Genomic DNA, 15,366 nt, shown 5'->3' on the forward strand with positions numbered 1-15,366 from the left:
CTTGTAAGGATATGTTATGTATTTGAGATTTTTCTTTCTTCTTGAAGTAGGTCTATATTGCTCTTAACTTTCCTTTTAGGAATGCTTTTGCTGCATCGCTAAGGTTTTGGACTATTTTGTTCTCATTTTTATTTTTTTTGTGTATTGTTTTTATGTCTTCTTTGATTTCCTGGTTGACCCATTCACTGTTTAGTAATATATTGTTCAACCTGCATGTATTTATGGTCTTTCCAAGTTTTTTTCTTGTGATTGACTTCAAGTTTCACAGTGTTGTTGCCAGAAAATATACATAGTATGATCTTAATCTTTTTGTATTTGTTGAGGCCTGATTTGTGACCTAATACATGATCTATTCTGGAGAATGTCCCATGTGTACTTGAAAAGAATGTATATTCTGGTCTTTTAAAAAAAATTTTTTTTTTCAACGTTTTATTTATTTTTGGGACAGAGAGAGACAGAGCATGAACGGGGGAGGGGCAGAGAGAGAGGGAGACACAGAATCGAAACAGGCTCCAGGCTCTGAGCCATCAGCCCAGAGCCCGACGCGGGGCTCGAACTCACGGACCGCGAGATCGTGACCTGGCTGAAATCGGACGCTTAACCGACTGCGCCACCCAGGCGCCCCTATTCTGGTCTTTTAGGATGGAATATTCTGAGTATATCTGTTAAGTCCGTCTGTCCAGTGTGTAATTCAAAGCCATTGTTTCCATGTTGATTATATATTTAGATGATATATTGATATAAGTGGGGTGTTAAAGACTCCTACTGGTATTGTATTATTATCAGTTATGTTTATATTTGTTGTTGATTGTTTTATATATTTGGATGCTTTCATATCGAATGAATAAATATTTACAATAGTTCCATCTTCTTGTTGGATTGTCCCCTTTATTATGATATGGTGCCCTTCTTTGTTTTTTGTTACAGTCTTTGCTTTAAAGTCAAGTTTGTCCTATATAAGTGTTGCTACTCCAGCTTTTTTTTGATATCCATTAGCATGATGAATGGTTTTCCATCCCCTCACTTTCAATCTACAGGTGTTTTAGGTTTAAAATGAGTCTCTTGTAGGCACCATATAGATGGGTCTTTTTTTTTTTTAATCCAATATGACACCCTGTGTCATTTTATTGGAGCATTTAGTCTTTTTATATTCAGAGTAATTTTTGATAGATATGTACTTAGTGCCATCGTATTACTTGTTTTGTCATTGTTTGTGGAGAGTTTCTCTGATCCTTTCTTGTCTTTGCCATTTTTGTTTTTCTCTTTTGCATTCAAAAAGTCCCCTTTAATATACCTTGCAGGGCTGGTTTAGGAGATCACAAACTCCTCTAGTTTTTTTTTTTTTTAATCTGGGAAACTCTTCATCTCTCCTTGTGTTCTGAATGGTAGCCTTGATGGATAGAGTATTCTTTGTTGCAGATTTTTCCCATTCAGCATTTTAAATGTATCATGCCACTCCTTTCTGGCCTGCCAAGTTTCTTTTGAGAAATCTGCAGCTAGATTTATGGTTCCTTCTTTGTAAGTGAAGGACTTATTTTATCTTCATGCTTTTAGGATTTTGCTTTTATCACTATGTTTTTCAAATTTAATTACAGTATGTCTTGGTGTTGGCCTGCTTTTGTTGATTTTGATGGGAATTCTCTGTGCCTCATGGATCTGGATGTCTGTTTCTTTCCCCAGATTAGGGAAGTTTTCAGCTGTTTTTGGGTTCACAGCAAAATTGAGAGGAAAGTACAGAAATTTACGATGTACCTCCTGCCCCCACATGCATACCCCATTATCAGTAGCCACTGCCAGAGTGAATATTTACTACAATTGATTAACCTACATTGAAACATCATTATCATCCAAAATCCATACTTTTCATTGTGGTTCACTCTTGGTGTTGTACTTTCTATGGGTTTGCACAAATGTATAATGGCATATATCCATCATTATGGTATCATACAGAGTATTTTCACTACCTTTAAAGTCCTTTGTGTTCCACCTATCCATCTCTCCTCCCAACTCTTGGCAATCACCAATCTTTTTAGTGTCTCCATAGTTTTGCCTTTTCCAAGTGTCATATAGCTGGAATTTTACAGTATGTAGCCTTTACTCATTGGCTTCTTTTACTTAGTAATATGCATTTAATGTTCCTCTATATCTTTCCATGGCTTGAGAGCTCATTTATTTTTAGCTCTTAATAATATTCCATTATCTGTATGTGCCATATATTCTTTATACATTCATCTACTAAAGGATATCTTGGTTACTTCCAAGTTTTGGCAATTACGAACAAAACTTCTATAAACATCTGTGTGCAGGCTCTTATGAAGACATAATTTTTCCCTCCTTTGGGTAGTTATCAAAGAACATAAATGCTAGATCATATAAGGGTATGTTTAGTTTTGTAAGAAACTTCCAAACTATCTTCTAAGTTGCTGTGCCATTTTGCATTCCTACCAGCAATGAATGAGAGTTCCTGTTACTCCACATCCTTACTAGCATTTGGTGTTGTTAGTGTTCTGGATTTTGGCCATTCTAATAGGTAATGCAGTTGTAATGCAGGTTTGTTTTCATTTGCATTTCCCTGGTGACATATGATATACATATTTTCAAATGTTTATTTGCCATCTGTTTATTTTATCTCTTTGATGAGGTTTCTGTTAAGGTCTTTGGCCTATTTTTTTTTATTGTGGAGTTTTAAGAATTATTTGTATACTTTGGATAGCAGTCCTTTATTAGATGTGTCTTCTGCTAATATTTTCTTTCAGTCTGTGGCTTGTTTTCTAATTCTCTTAACATTGTCATTCGTAGAGCTGAAGTTTTTTAATTTTATTAGCAGTCAGTTATTTGTCACAGATCATGTCCTTGATCTTGTAATTAAAAAATCATTGCTATATCCAAGGTCATCTAGATTTCCCTATGTTGTTTTCTAGAAATTTTATAGTTTTGCATTTTACATTTAAGTCTGTGATCCATTTTGAATTCTTTTTCATGGTGGATGTAAAGATCTGAGTCTAGATTCATTTTTTTATATGCATGCAGATGTCTAGTTGTTCTAGTACCATTTGTTGAAAAGACATTCTTTGCTCTATTGTGTTGCATTTTCTTCTTTGTCAAAGATCAGTTGACTATATTTATATGCATCTATTCCCAGGCTTGATATTCTATTCCACTGAGCTGTTTGTCTGTTCTGTCTTAATTACTGTAGCTTTAGAGTAGGTCTTAAAGTCAGATAGTATCAGTTCTCCAATTTTGGTCTTCTCGGTTTTGTAGTTATCCTCATGTAGATCTTGTACATATTTTGTTAGATACATACCTAAGTATTTCATTTTGGGGGTTTCTAATGTAAGTGATATCATGTTTTTAATTTCAAATTAATAACTTTTTCATTGCTTGCATATGTGAAAGCAATTGACTTTTGTGTATTAACCTTATATCCTGGAGCCTTGCTAGTTACTAGTTACTTGCTTACTAATTTCAGGTGTTTTGTCAGCTCTTTAAGATTTTTTGCATGGGTCATCTATATGTATAGATCAATCATACATCTGTGAACAAAGATGATTTTATTTCTTCCTTTTGAATCAATGAGATATTTCCTTTTTTTTTATCTATTGCATTAGCTGAGACTTTCAATATGATGTTGAATAGGAATGGTGAGAGGGGACAGTCTTGCCTTATTCCTAATTTTAATGGGAAATCTTGTAGTTTATTATCATGAAATATAATGTTAGCTATAGTTTTTTTCATAGATACTCTTTACTGAGTTGAGGAATTTTCCCTCTAGTCCTAGTTTGTTGAGAGTTTTTTTTTGTTTATTTTTTATTTTTTACTTTTTTTTTTATCATGAATGGACGTTGGATTTTGTTAACTGCTTTTCCTGCATCTACTGATATGGTCATGTAATTTTTCTTCTTTAGCCTGTTAATGTGATGAACTACATTAATTGATATTTGATTTTTTTATGTTTCTTACTTTGAGAGAGAGAGAGGGAGTGAGAGAGTGTGTGTGCAAGCAGGTGAGGGGCAGAGAGAAGTGAAGAGAAGAATCCCAAGCAGGGTCCATGCTGTCAGTGCAGAAACCAGTGAGGTGCTTGATATCACAAACCATGAAATCATGACCTGAGCCTACATCAGGAGTCTGATGATTAAACAACCAAGCCACCCAAGTGCCCCCTGATTTTTGAATATTTGAACCAACTTTCCACATCTGGGATAAATCCTACTTGGTTGTGGGGTACGATTATCTTTTTTCGTATTTTACTATAATTTATTTATTTATTTATTTATTTATTTTTATTTTTTTAATGTTTATTTCTGAGACAGAGAGAACATGAGCGGGGGAGGGGCAGAGAGAGAGAGAGAGAAAGAGAGAGAGAGAGAGAGAGAGAGAGAAAGAGAGAGAGAGAGAGAGAGAGAGAGAATCCGAAGCAGGCTCCAGGCTCTGAGCTGTCAGCACAGAGCCTGACTTGGGGCTCGAACTCACAGACCGTGAGGTCACGACCTGAGCCGAAGTCAGACGCTCAACCGACTGAGCCACCCAGGCACCCCTATTTTTTTTATTTTAGAGATAGAGTGTGCACATGAGTGGAGTAGAGGGGCCATGGGGGAGAGAGAATCTTAAGCTGGCTCCATGCAGAGACTAATCAAGAGTTGGATGCTCAACTGACTGAGCTGCCCAGGTGTCCCTGGGATATAGTTATTTTTATACATTACTGGGTTTGATTTCCTAATATTCTGTTGAGGATTGTGCATTTATGTTCATGAAAGATATCAGTCTGTAGTTTTCTTGTAATGTCTTTGCTGTTGATATTAGACTAATGCTGGCTTCATAGAATCAGTTAGGAAGTACTCCATCTGCTTCTATCTTCTGAAAGAGATTGTAGAGAATTTGGTATAATTTCATCCTAAGTATTTGGTAGAATTTGCCAGTGAATCCATCTGGACTTGGTGTTTTATTTTTTGGAAGGATATTAATTATTGATTCAATTTCTTTAATAGCTGTAGGCCTATTCATATTTCTGTAGGTCTGTTTCTTCTTGTGTGAGTTTTGGCAGATTGTGCCTTTCAAGAAATTGATCCGTTTCATCTAGGCTATCATATTTGTGGGCATAGAGTTGTTTGTAGTATTCCTTTATTATTCTTTAAATATCTATAGGAACTGTAGTGATATCCTGTTTTTCCGTTCTGATATTAGTAATTTCTGTCCTCTGTTTTTCCTTTCTTGTTCTTTTAAAGCATTAACATTGCATGCTTGCAGTTATATGTGCTTATTTTTGTACTTATCTGAAGGTCTTTCCAACAAGGTCAAAGATATTTTTCATAAAATTTTCTACTTTTGTAATAATTTTCAAGGAATGTAAGTCATCAAAGGGCTTAAGATTTTATTTGTTTATTAATTTACTTCATTTCCCTGAATTTGATAATAATATCAGTTCATAGTTCTTATGTTTCCAGTGGGACAATATCATCCAAGGGTGGTAGATTGATGAAATGATAGTTTTGTGTAGCAGTCAATTAACATTTCAAAAATTTCAGAAAACAAAGTTTTAGTTTACTGGTCATTAGATGGTTCTGGAATTTGCAAAGAAAGTAACTTGAAAGGAGGATAAAACAATTGAGGGAACCATTTAGAAAAGTTTCAAGTATATCCTGAGGTATTTTGTCTGGGCTTCTGCTTTTAGACATGAAAAATTCCCTAATTTATTTAGTTTTTTTTTAATAGGTTAGCTCTAGTGATATAAAAAGTTTACATAAACTCAAATTCAGAAGTAAAACTTAAAATTTTATAGTATAAGCATATTATATAAATGGGAGTTAGAAAGAGGCATCTGGGTTTTGTCTATGTATGATCTTACTATTCCTGTCAAGGAACCCAAGATTGATCAACATTTGCCCTTAGAAATACTTCTGGGAAAAAGTATAAGTTATGACCTATATAGTAGCTAATATGAAATCTTTGGAATGGGAAGTGGGATTTCTTCATCAATTTACAAATTCTTCTGTACTGTGCGTATTGACATTATTCTTTAAATGTTACCTTTACACATTTACATTTCTTTCTATGAGCTCCCCCAAGTTTGTGTGGATAACCACAAGTTAGTTTGGCTGTTAACCCATATTAGCATCAAGTTCTGGGTGTAGCCAGGGGCTAACAGTCAAAACCTGGGTTCTAATCCACTAACCATCTATATGGGCTTAACTGAATTATTTGTCTTCTCTGTGTCTACATTTTAGTCCTCTGAAAAGTGTAGACGATACCTACCCTGAACATTTTCCTGGATTATTGGCAGAATTAAGTAAGATAAGAGATGAGGAAGCACTTGAATGTTTAGAAATGCATACAATTGTAAGGCCCTTCTGTAATATCACAGCAAAGTCACTTCTCTCATATTGAGCCTGAATGTTCTCCTTATCCTCAGGATGTGAAGGGAGGTCAGAAAAAAAGTACAGTCTCTATTGTTGCACACTCGTCAGTCTGCCTCCTCAAACTTTCACAGCTCTAATTGTACCTAATGAAAGAAAAGTAACATTTTTAGGTCTCAGTTGCAGGAAATATTTTAAATAGAACTGGCCTGGGGCATTTTTCTAAATAACATCTAAATAATGCAAGATTATTAGTGGGAACTGTGCCAGAGCTAGATTATACAACCAATAAAAAATCAACCTGAGTCTCAGTCTGTCAGACAGCCTTGATCATACTGACCCCAGGTCAGTAATGGAGACAGTAGGACTCCCACCTGGCCTTGTCTTCGAGTTCCAGAGACCTTGGTCATCGTTAAGGACTTTATACTAGGGCTTGTTTGTGGGTTAACAAGCAATTTGCCAGCAGCCTTCCACATGCTAGAGACCAGAACAAGCATGAATTCATGCAGAACCCGGGCCTCAGGTTGTTTGTGGGTTAGAGTTAGAGAAAACAGAAACATTTTCTCCTTCAACCATCAGCAATCCCCAGTTTGTGTTCCCTGCCCTCATCCCTATCCCAAGTTAATGAAGGTGCTTTTAGCTTGACCTACATAATTTATAATTTGGAGGGATTGGGGAAGAAACACATAAGAATATCTCTTGTCTTTTGTCCCTAGAAAACTTACCTAGAGGTCTAGGCTTTGTTATACAAGGCATTAGTCTAAGAAACTCTTAGAAGGCTTAGTGAAACTATTGCTAACAATATGACCTCCAAGGTTCTAGCCTTTGCCAAGTAGCTACTACCCATATTAACTGAAAGTTTCTCCCTGCCTTAGCTGTTTTCTTTTGATTCACTTCTTTTTGTGTCTAGGTCAGTGTGTCTTTTTGATCCTTTCAGAACTTCTTGACTCTCTGGTACTAGGCCTATTGCCCAACTGACCTCTTTTAGACATTTTCCTATCAAGTAGCACCCCTAACCCAGTGGCATACCTTAATCCATTGCTGCCAGTGTACTGTTTTTTTTTATATTGGTGATTGATCATAATTACTATCACACATAAATTATAATTATTATTTATTAACAATATATAAGAACTAATCCTATCGGTAATGACAATTCTAACTATAATGTATGGAATATCTACTATGTGCCAGATACTCTATTATGTGTTTTATATGCATTATTTTATTTAACACTTAGACTGGAGAGGTCAGGTGTTGTAATCATTCCAGTTGAAAATGGTAACATATTTTTGCTCATGGTGTTATAATGAGAGGAACTCCTTTCTCCAAACTCCAATGGAATCACCATAAAGGACTTCTTATCCTCATTTTTCAGCTGACGAAAGTGAATCTGAGAGATGTTACATTACTTGCCCAAGGACACAGAGCTAGTTGAACACAGTGGATCTTAGCTCCAAGCTGGTGCTTTGTTAAGAAACCACTCTGTCGGTCTCTTACTCAGACTACTCTGTTTTTCCCCAGGGCTAAATACATTTGAGATAGTAAGCTTCTTTCATGGGACTGGACGTTCTATTTGCTTTTATTTTTGAGACTGCTGGTCAACAGCCCTCTTTCCCTGAGGTACAGCATAATAGTGGGAGGATATTTAACAAGTAATTCTCTTTCACCTGTAGGGATGAACACCATGGAGCAGAGATGATCAAAGTCTGTAACATTAAGAACTGTTCAGAATTCTTTGTAAACCTAGAAGAGGTGATTCTTCTGTGTTCGATACTTTTACTTATTTATTTCTTTTTAATATAATTTATTGTCAAATTGGCTTCCATACAACACCCAGTGCTCATCCCCAAAGGTGCCCTCCTCAATACCCACCACCAACCCACCCCTCCCTCCCACCCCCCATCAGCCCTCAGTTTGTTCTCTGTATTTAAGAGTCTCTTATCGTTTGCCTCCTTCCCTCTCTGTTTGTAACTTTTTTTCCTCTTCCCTTCCCCCGTGGTCTTGGGTTACTACTTGATTGATACTTAAAAAAAAAAAAAACTGTGACCATTTATCTTTCCTCCATTTCCCATACCTGCCCTAGTCCTCCTTGTCTCCCAGTTGTAACTAGTATATTCCTTTCTTTGCTAATATGCTGATACACAAGACTTGGCTAAACCTTACCCTTGTGGTACAAGAATACCTGAAAATTTATGCCAAATCATATTTAAACAAGGAATGTGACATTTGATCAGCCATATACCTGAATCTGAATGAGGAAGAGAGGTTAGTACCATATGGGGTTGATGGAGAAGTAGAGCAGAGAGGACATGTCTCTTGAATCAACATACCTTTTGGTGCCATGTCTTCTAACCAACTAACATTCACTGAACATTATTCATTTAGATCTCAGGGATAGAGTGATGAACAAAAGCAACTAATTTCTTGTTTACATTTAACAAATAAACAGATGATAGAAGATCAGAGAGAAGAGCAAGTGTAAAAGTCCATGGCTCAAATAGGCTTAGTATATTTAAGGAACAGAGGAAATGCCATTGTGACTGCACCCTAAAGTAAAGAACAGTGTTGGGGTGCCTGGGTGCTCAGTTGGTTAAGCATCTGACTCTTGATTTTGGCTTAGGTTTGAGGACGAGTCCTGCATTGACTCTGGACTGACAGTGTGGAGCCTGCTTGGGATTCCCTCTCTCCCTCTCTCTTTTCCCCTTCCCTGCTTTCTCTCGAAAGAAAGAAAGAAAGAAAGAAAGAAAGAAAGAAAGAAAGATTTAAATAAAAAAATTTAAAGGAAAGTGTTATGACAGGCCAGATCATGTAGGGCCTTAAAGGAAGCATAGAGACATGGAAATGCTTAGCATCAAAATACTGAAGGTGGAGTCAAGAAGAGCCAAATTGCACCAAACTTACCTTCTTGCCTAAGACTGTTTTTGTGTTTTGTTTTATTTTTGTTTTATTCTGGTGGTTTTAGATTCATGGCTTTTAAAGAGGCTGTCAAACATCTAACAAGAGAATTAAATGGTTACATTTGATCCCTAGTGGGCATATCTTCGGGTTCTAGGAATCTGTACTAAGGAAGAGAGAAAAGCAATAGCTCACAATCTACATTGTGTAATGGGGTTGCATCTGAACATTAGAATGGGAGTACTTTGAAAGTATCCTACTCAGATGACACAGGCACGGACATAGTCAGAAGTACTTGCCAGTAATTAACTTCACTAGAAATTCAAGTAGCAGTCATTTTGATTAACTCACTTTGTAAACCCAATGGGCAGCAACCATCTGCACTCCTGTGTTTTATATAGTATCTGGCACATTGTGAAATTTCAATGAGTAAGTAGTATGAATATTAATAATTATTTTAGGCCAACTTAAATTATTGGCTGGCACGCTTATCCCATCTGTCAGGATTATTGTCACTTGGTTGTAAAACCAGTTTTGAGGTGCCCTTGGCACTTGGTGTTTTTAACAGCTGGTATCCCTTGATGTTTAGAACAGACACAATCCTGGTATTTCCTACCAAGAGATTTCCAGTTGACCTTCTTCTAAGTCTTACCAGGTGTCTCTGATCTCTTTCTCATACTTTCCAGTTTTCTTTTATGTGGTTGATATCTACTGCATCCCAGGTACAGCAGAGTAAGGAAAAGTCAAGGGGCATACATCGAGAAATGAAGGCAGAATTGAATTCCATAAATACTTTTATATAATGAGTTAGCCAATTAATGCCCAATTTCTAAAGTGGCCTTATGGTAAAATTTACTGTTGAAATTCCTTTATAATATTAATGTTGATGGATAAAATTAATTCAGATGAACCACATTCTACTAGGATTTGTTCTCTGTTGGAACCAAGAATTTGACCCCTGACATATCTCAGTAAACAATTTAAAAAGCTATATAAGTTCACAGGTATCTTCTGTATGTTGATCTGCTTTTGGGTATGTACCTTGTAAAATCAGATGTTGGCTTTGAAACCAATGACAAAATGAAACAACCCTTGAAATACCCGTGAAGGGACTGATCATAGGGGCAGGGCAGAAATTACTATAGCTCTAGTTACAGACTTTCTCATATTTTTCACTATCAGATTTTCAATGTAGCAATATTTACCACTGGAAAAGAAGCCTTTGCTGTCTTATAGTTTAGAAAATGGGTACAGCTATTCTATGTAGTTATGTAGCTACCTCATGGTCAGAGATGTCCTCATTAACATTTTGCTTTATAGCTTCTTGTCTGTTGAACTAGAAAACTGTTTTGTGTTGTTTTGATGTTGTTTCTGATTTCTAGGCAAGGTCCCATACATAAAAGTAAATATTCTTTTAATATGTAGAGTACAAACACGGTTTTAAACACCTAGTAAAGCCATTCTGCTATTTCTCTGTTCCTACAGAAACTCGACATATTGCATGAAGGTGTCAATGTCCTTGACTGTTGCAGAGAATGAATCAGGCCTGTGCTACAATAGCAGGATACGGTATTTAGAGAAATCTGAAGTCACTAAAAGAAAAGAGATCTCCTGCCCAGACATGGATGACTTTAAAAAGTCTGATCAAGAGCCTGATGTTGTGTGGTACAAGGTAACTCACCGTGGTGTCAATTATTTTTTTTTTTTAACTTAGCTTGAGATTTTATTTCTAGTTTTTGGTATTAGATATTTCATTGAGAAAAATGAACAGATCCACAGATAAATAATTCAGAGGTATGACTTCTATATAGTCCTGGTTTTAATACATTTCCATCAGCAGGTGTCATAAACAGTCCCATCTTCTCCAACTGCTAAAAATAAGCAAAATCTCTCTCCACCCAAACTCATGAGAGCAAATGGGGAGAAGTGTAAAGATTTAAGTAACACATGAAAGAAAGTATTTGAGGAACATAGAAATATTATTTACTGTTAGGAGTAAAGGCCCATTATTACAAGTACTAGACTTAGAAAGAATAACAACTGTTACTATGATCTACATTGTGAGAGCCACTACTGTCAATGCAGAGGAGAGAAATGGGCCTAGTGCAGGATGTGTGAACACTGGAAATAATGTGTTTAGCTGGAAATAAGCCACACTCAAAGGGTGCACAGAAATGAGTTGAGTGAAGGAACTGTTTACAGAGGTGAGGTTGGGTTAAGGAAACCAACAAAAGGGAGGAAGCTATAAATTGCCACTGGAACCTGGAATGAGTAGAGTGGTCCTGACAAAAGCTGTGGCCTTAAAAGAACATATGAACTGTGGCAAATAAAGAGGGATTAGGCAGGATAAGTACCCTAACCCCTTGTAACTCCTGTCTTCCGGTTTCCTCCTAGAACCCATGGAAACTTAAACAGAAGTCAGAGGACAAAACTAGGAGATAGAATCAATAGTCTTAAGATTCCCTAGGCATAGAGTAGGTCACACAAGGTCAGAGACGGGATCTAGGGGAGGAAGCAGAGAAATAACCACATAACCTTCTAGCTATGACATTCTGGCTGCTCCCTGAGACCCTGTGGTCCTATAAGAGAACTGTGTATCCTTGGCCAACTCTGAGTCATGATAGTTTATACATGGTACAGTTTTATATGTTATGGCCAGAGGTGACCAAGGGGGTTTTCTGCATAGGTGTTGTGTACATTGTGGGAATCAAACACATAAAAGTTGGAACAGGTTGTGTCTATAGAATATGACAGACTCTTAGTTTCCAGGGGAGCCTAAACCCTAACTCCTACAGCTGTCATGTGTTTTTACATTTGGAAGTCTCTCCATCTTCACCCCTGTACAAACTCACCAGTAGACACCAAAAGCATGTCCTGAACTGGGACCCCAAGTCTCTATGTGAATTGTCCTTCCTTTTTTTCCTGATGAAGATAATATTCTGACAGATTAAAAGGAACATGATGATCATTATGCATAAATATAGATTATCCATAATTTATTGGGACCCTCCATGCCAGTATTAGCCTTCTTAGCATTTATTAAGTACTTACTATATGCCATTCACTGTGCTAAGCTTGGTCTCTGTATTATCTCAATTTGAGTCTCAATGCAACTCTGTGTGGGAGTTCTATTATCTTTGTTTAACCAAAAAAAACTGAGTCTCAAAGGCATGTAGACACTTGTCCAAAGTTACTCAACTAACAAAACCTTGTTCTGTATTTAAGGCAGTGTTATTCCAGAGTCCATTTTCTTAATCACTACCCTTTCCTGCAGTTATCCTGGAGCTAAACCCAGCCCTAATCACAGGTACTTCTCTAAGATGTAACACTGATGCAGAGAAGCCTGTGAAAAGATAGAGTAAGAAAGATTTATTTTAATTTATAATTGAAAAAAGAAAATTTACCAGCTCCAGAGTTAGCAGCTAGGAGTAAAATCCAGGTCGTCAGCCTGCAATATTTATTCTACTATCTCTTCTTATTATTTTTCCAATAAATTCTTTCTTCTCCTTTCTTTTCATTTCTAGACATCACTATCATCATCATATATCAAAGCAATTTATTCCTTGGGAAGTGCTAAGTATCATTTTTTTTCTTACAAATGGACCAACAATGGTGAAGCAAATGGCGTTTCTAGCTCTGCTTGGATAATAATGTTTAGGATTTCTATAACATTTTAAAATTGATGAATAATAGTCATAATGATAAATAACATTTATTGAGTACTCACCATATGCCAGGCTCTGTTTTAAGTGCTTTAGATAGATTAAGTCAATCTCTAGAATTACTGTATTATGTAGGTATTATTATCATCCCCATTTTCCAGAAGAAGTGACTAGAGATTCAGGTAAGTGACTTAACAAAAGTCACACAGCAGTTTATGACTTGCATTTTGGCTACTGGGCCCATTCTCTTAGCCACTATACTATACTATTGGATCAGAATAAAAAACTAAACCCCAAAGTTAGAGTCCCTGAAGCTCTCCAACGTGTTGTTAACCCCATTTCTCACAGTTTCAAATATATCCTTGAAAAAGGTGTATTGATTTATAAGGAAAATGTTTCCTTTTTCGGTCATTAGTTTAATAATCTTCCCTGATTGTTTACAGTCTCTCTATGCCCTACGAGGCTGAGCATTAAGTTATTTTTCTCTGACTACAGCAATGTAAAGACACTTGTCCAGAGTTCATTCTGGTGCACATCCAAATTTAGAAATGTATAGTGTAATGAGGTGCCTGGGTGGCTCACTCGGTTAAGTGTTTGACTTCAGCTCAGGTAACCTCATGGCTTGTAATTTTGAGCCCCACATTGGGCTCTGTGCTGACAGCTCAGAGCCTGGAACCTGCTTCAGATTCTGTGTATTCCTCTCTCTGTGCCCCTCCCCTGCTTGTGCTCTGTCTCTCTTTGTTTCTCAGAAAAAAAATAAAAATAAAAACATTAAAAATAAAAAAAAGAAATGTACAGTATATTATCTCTAGTTTTTTTTTTCATTTTGTAAGATTTTTTAAAATAAAGTTTATTTATTTTGAGAGAGACAGAGAGCATGAGTTGGGGAGGGTCAGAAAGAGAGGAAGAGTGGGAGAATCCCAAGCAGGTTCTACACTGCCAGTGCAGAGCCCAATGCATGGCTCAAACCCACAAAACCTTGAGATCACGACCTGAGCCAAAACCAAGAGTTGGACATGTAATGGACTGAGCCATCCAGGTGCTCCTATCTCTAGTAGTTTAACAGTAAAAAGTATGTGTGTTGCATGATCAGTTTCCACATCATCTTTTTAGATATATATAATCTTTAAACCTGTTTCTTTTTTTCCCATTTCTGCTTTTTTCTTTCTCTCTACTTTGTATCACTTTCACATATTGTTATGCTTTTTCTAGCCTGTCTGAAATATGCTATGAAAGTCCTTTGAAGACTGTCCTGTACCTGTATGTAATCACAGCTGGATAGGAAGGTAGAGGTGGATTAGGTGGTACTGGGGCATGTTCATAAAGATGACTTAGTAAGCCTATCCTAGTTGTCCTTGGAGTGTTAACAGATATGTGTAAGGGGGCTATCTCTCGCTATCTGAACTCTATCAGTTAGCAAAGGGAAGTTAAGAGAGGGTCTATACTTTAGCACTTCATCCTAATGCTATCTGAGTGGGGCTTAGACAGTAAACAGAAAGTACAATAATGTTAGTGTTTTTAGAAACATTTTTGAAAAGAGAAAGAAAGATTCTTTTCATTATTAAACTAAGAACAATATTAGAACAATCTCAGTATTCACTGAGAACACTACTGTCATAAGAGTATAGACACCCTTTACCTATTTCATTTTTTAATATGAAATTTATTGTCAAATTGGTTTCCATAAAACACCCGGTGCTCATCCCAACAGGTGCCTTCCTCAATGCCCATCACCAACTTTCCCCTCCCTCCCACCCCCATCAACCCTCAGTTTATTCTCAGTTTTTGAGGATCTCTTATGGTTTGCCTCCTTCCCTCTCTGTAACTATTTTTCCCCTTCCCCTCCCCCATGGTCTTCTGTTAATTTTCTCAGGATCCACATAAGAGTGAAAACATATGGTATCTGTCTTTCCCTGTATGACTTATTTCACTTAGCATAACACTCTCCAGTACCATCCACATTTCTACAAAAGGCCATAATTCATTCTTTCTCATTGCCAAGTACTATTCCATTGTGTATATAAACCACAATTTCTTTATCCATTCATCAGTTGATGGACATTTAGGCTCTTTCCATAATTTGGCTATTGTTGAAAGTGCTTCTATAAACATTGCGGTACACGTGCCCCTATACATCAGCACTCCTGTATTCCTCGGGTAAATTCCTAGCAGTGCTATTGCTGGGTCATAGGGTAGATCTATTTTTAATTTTTTGAGGAACCTCCCCACTGTTTTCCAGAGTGGCTGCACCTGTTTGCATTCCCACCAACAGTGCAAGAGGGTTCCCGTTTCTCCACGTCCTCTCCAGCATCTATAGGCTCCTGATTTGTTCATTTTAGCCACTCTGACTGGTGTGAGGTGATATCTGAGTGTGGTTTTGATTTCTATTTCCCTGATGAGTAGGGACGTTGAGCATCTTTTCATGTGCCTGTTGGCCATCTGGATGTCTTCTTTAG

General features: G+C 36.9%; 1 protein-coding gene across 1 annotated transcript in view; it reads left to right on the forward strand.

The window, feature by feature from the left end:
* The window catches only part of IL1RAPL2 (interleukin 1 receptor accessory protein like 2), a 1,221,298-nt gene that overhangs the window by 667,272 nt on the left and 538,660 nt on the right, over positions 1-15,366 (forward strand). Inside the window, exon 4 of the mRNA XM_045472869.1 lies at positions 10,734-10,920. Coding sequence (XP_045328825.1) covers positions 10,734-10,920 — 187 coding nt within the window. The remainder of the gene's footprint in view (positions 1-10,733; positions 10,921-15,366) is intronic.

Source organism: Leopardus geoffroyi, chromosome X (assembly GCF_018350155.1).
Source record: "Leopardus geoffroyi isolate Oge1 chromosome X, O.geoffroyi_Oge1_pat1.0, whole genome shotgun sequence".
Classification (NCBI taxonomy): domain Eukaryota; kingdom Metazoa; phylum Chordata; class Mammalia; order Carnivora; family Felidae; genus Leopardus; species Leopardus geoffroyi.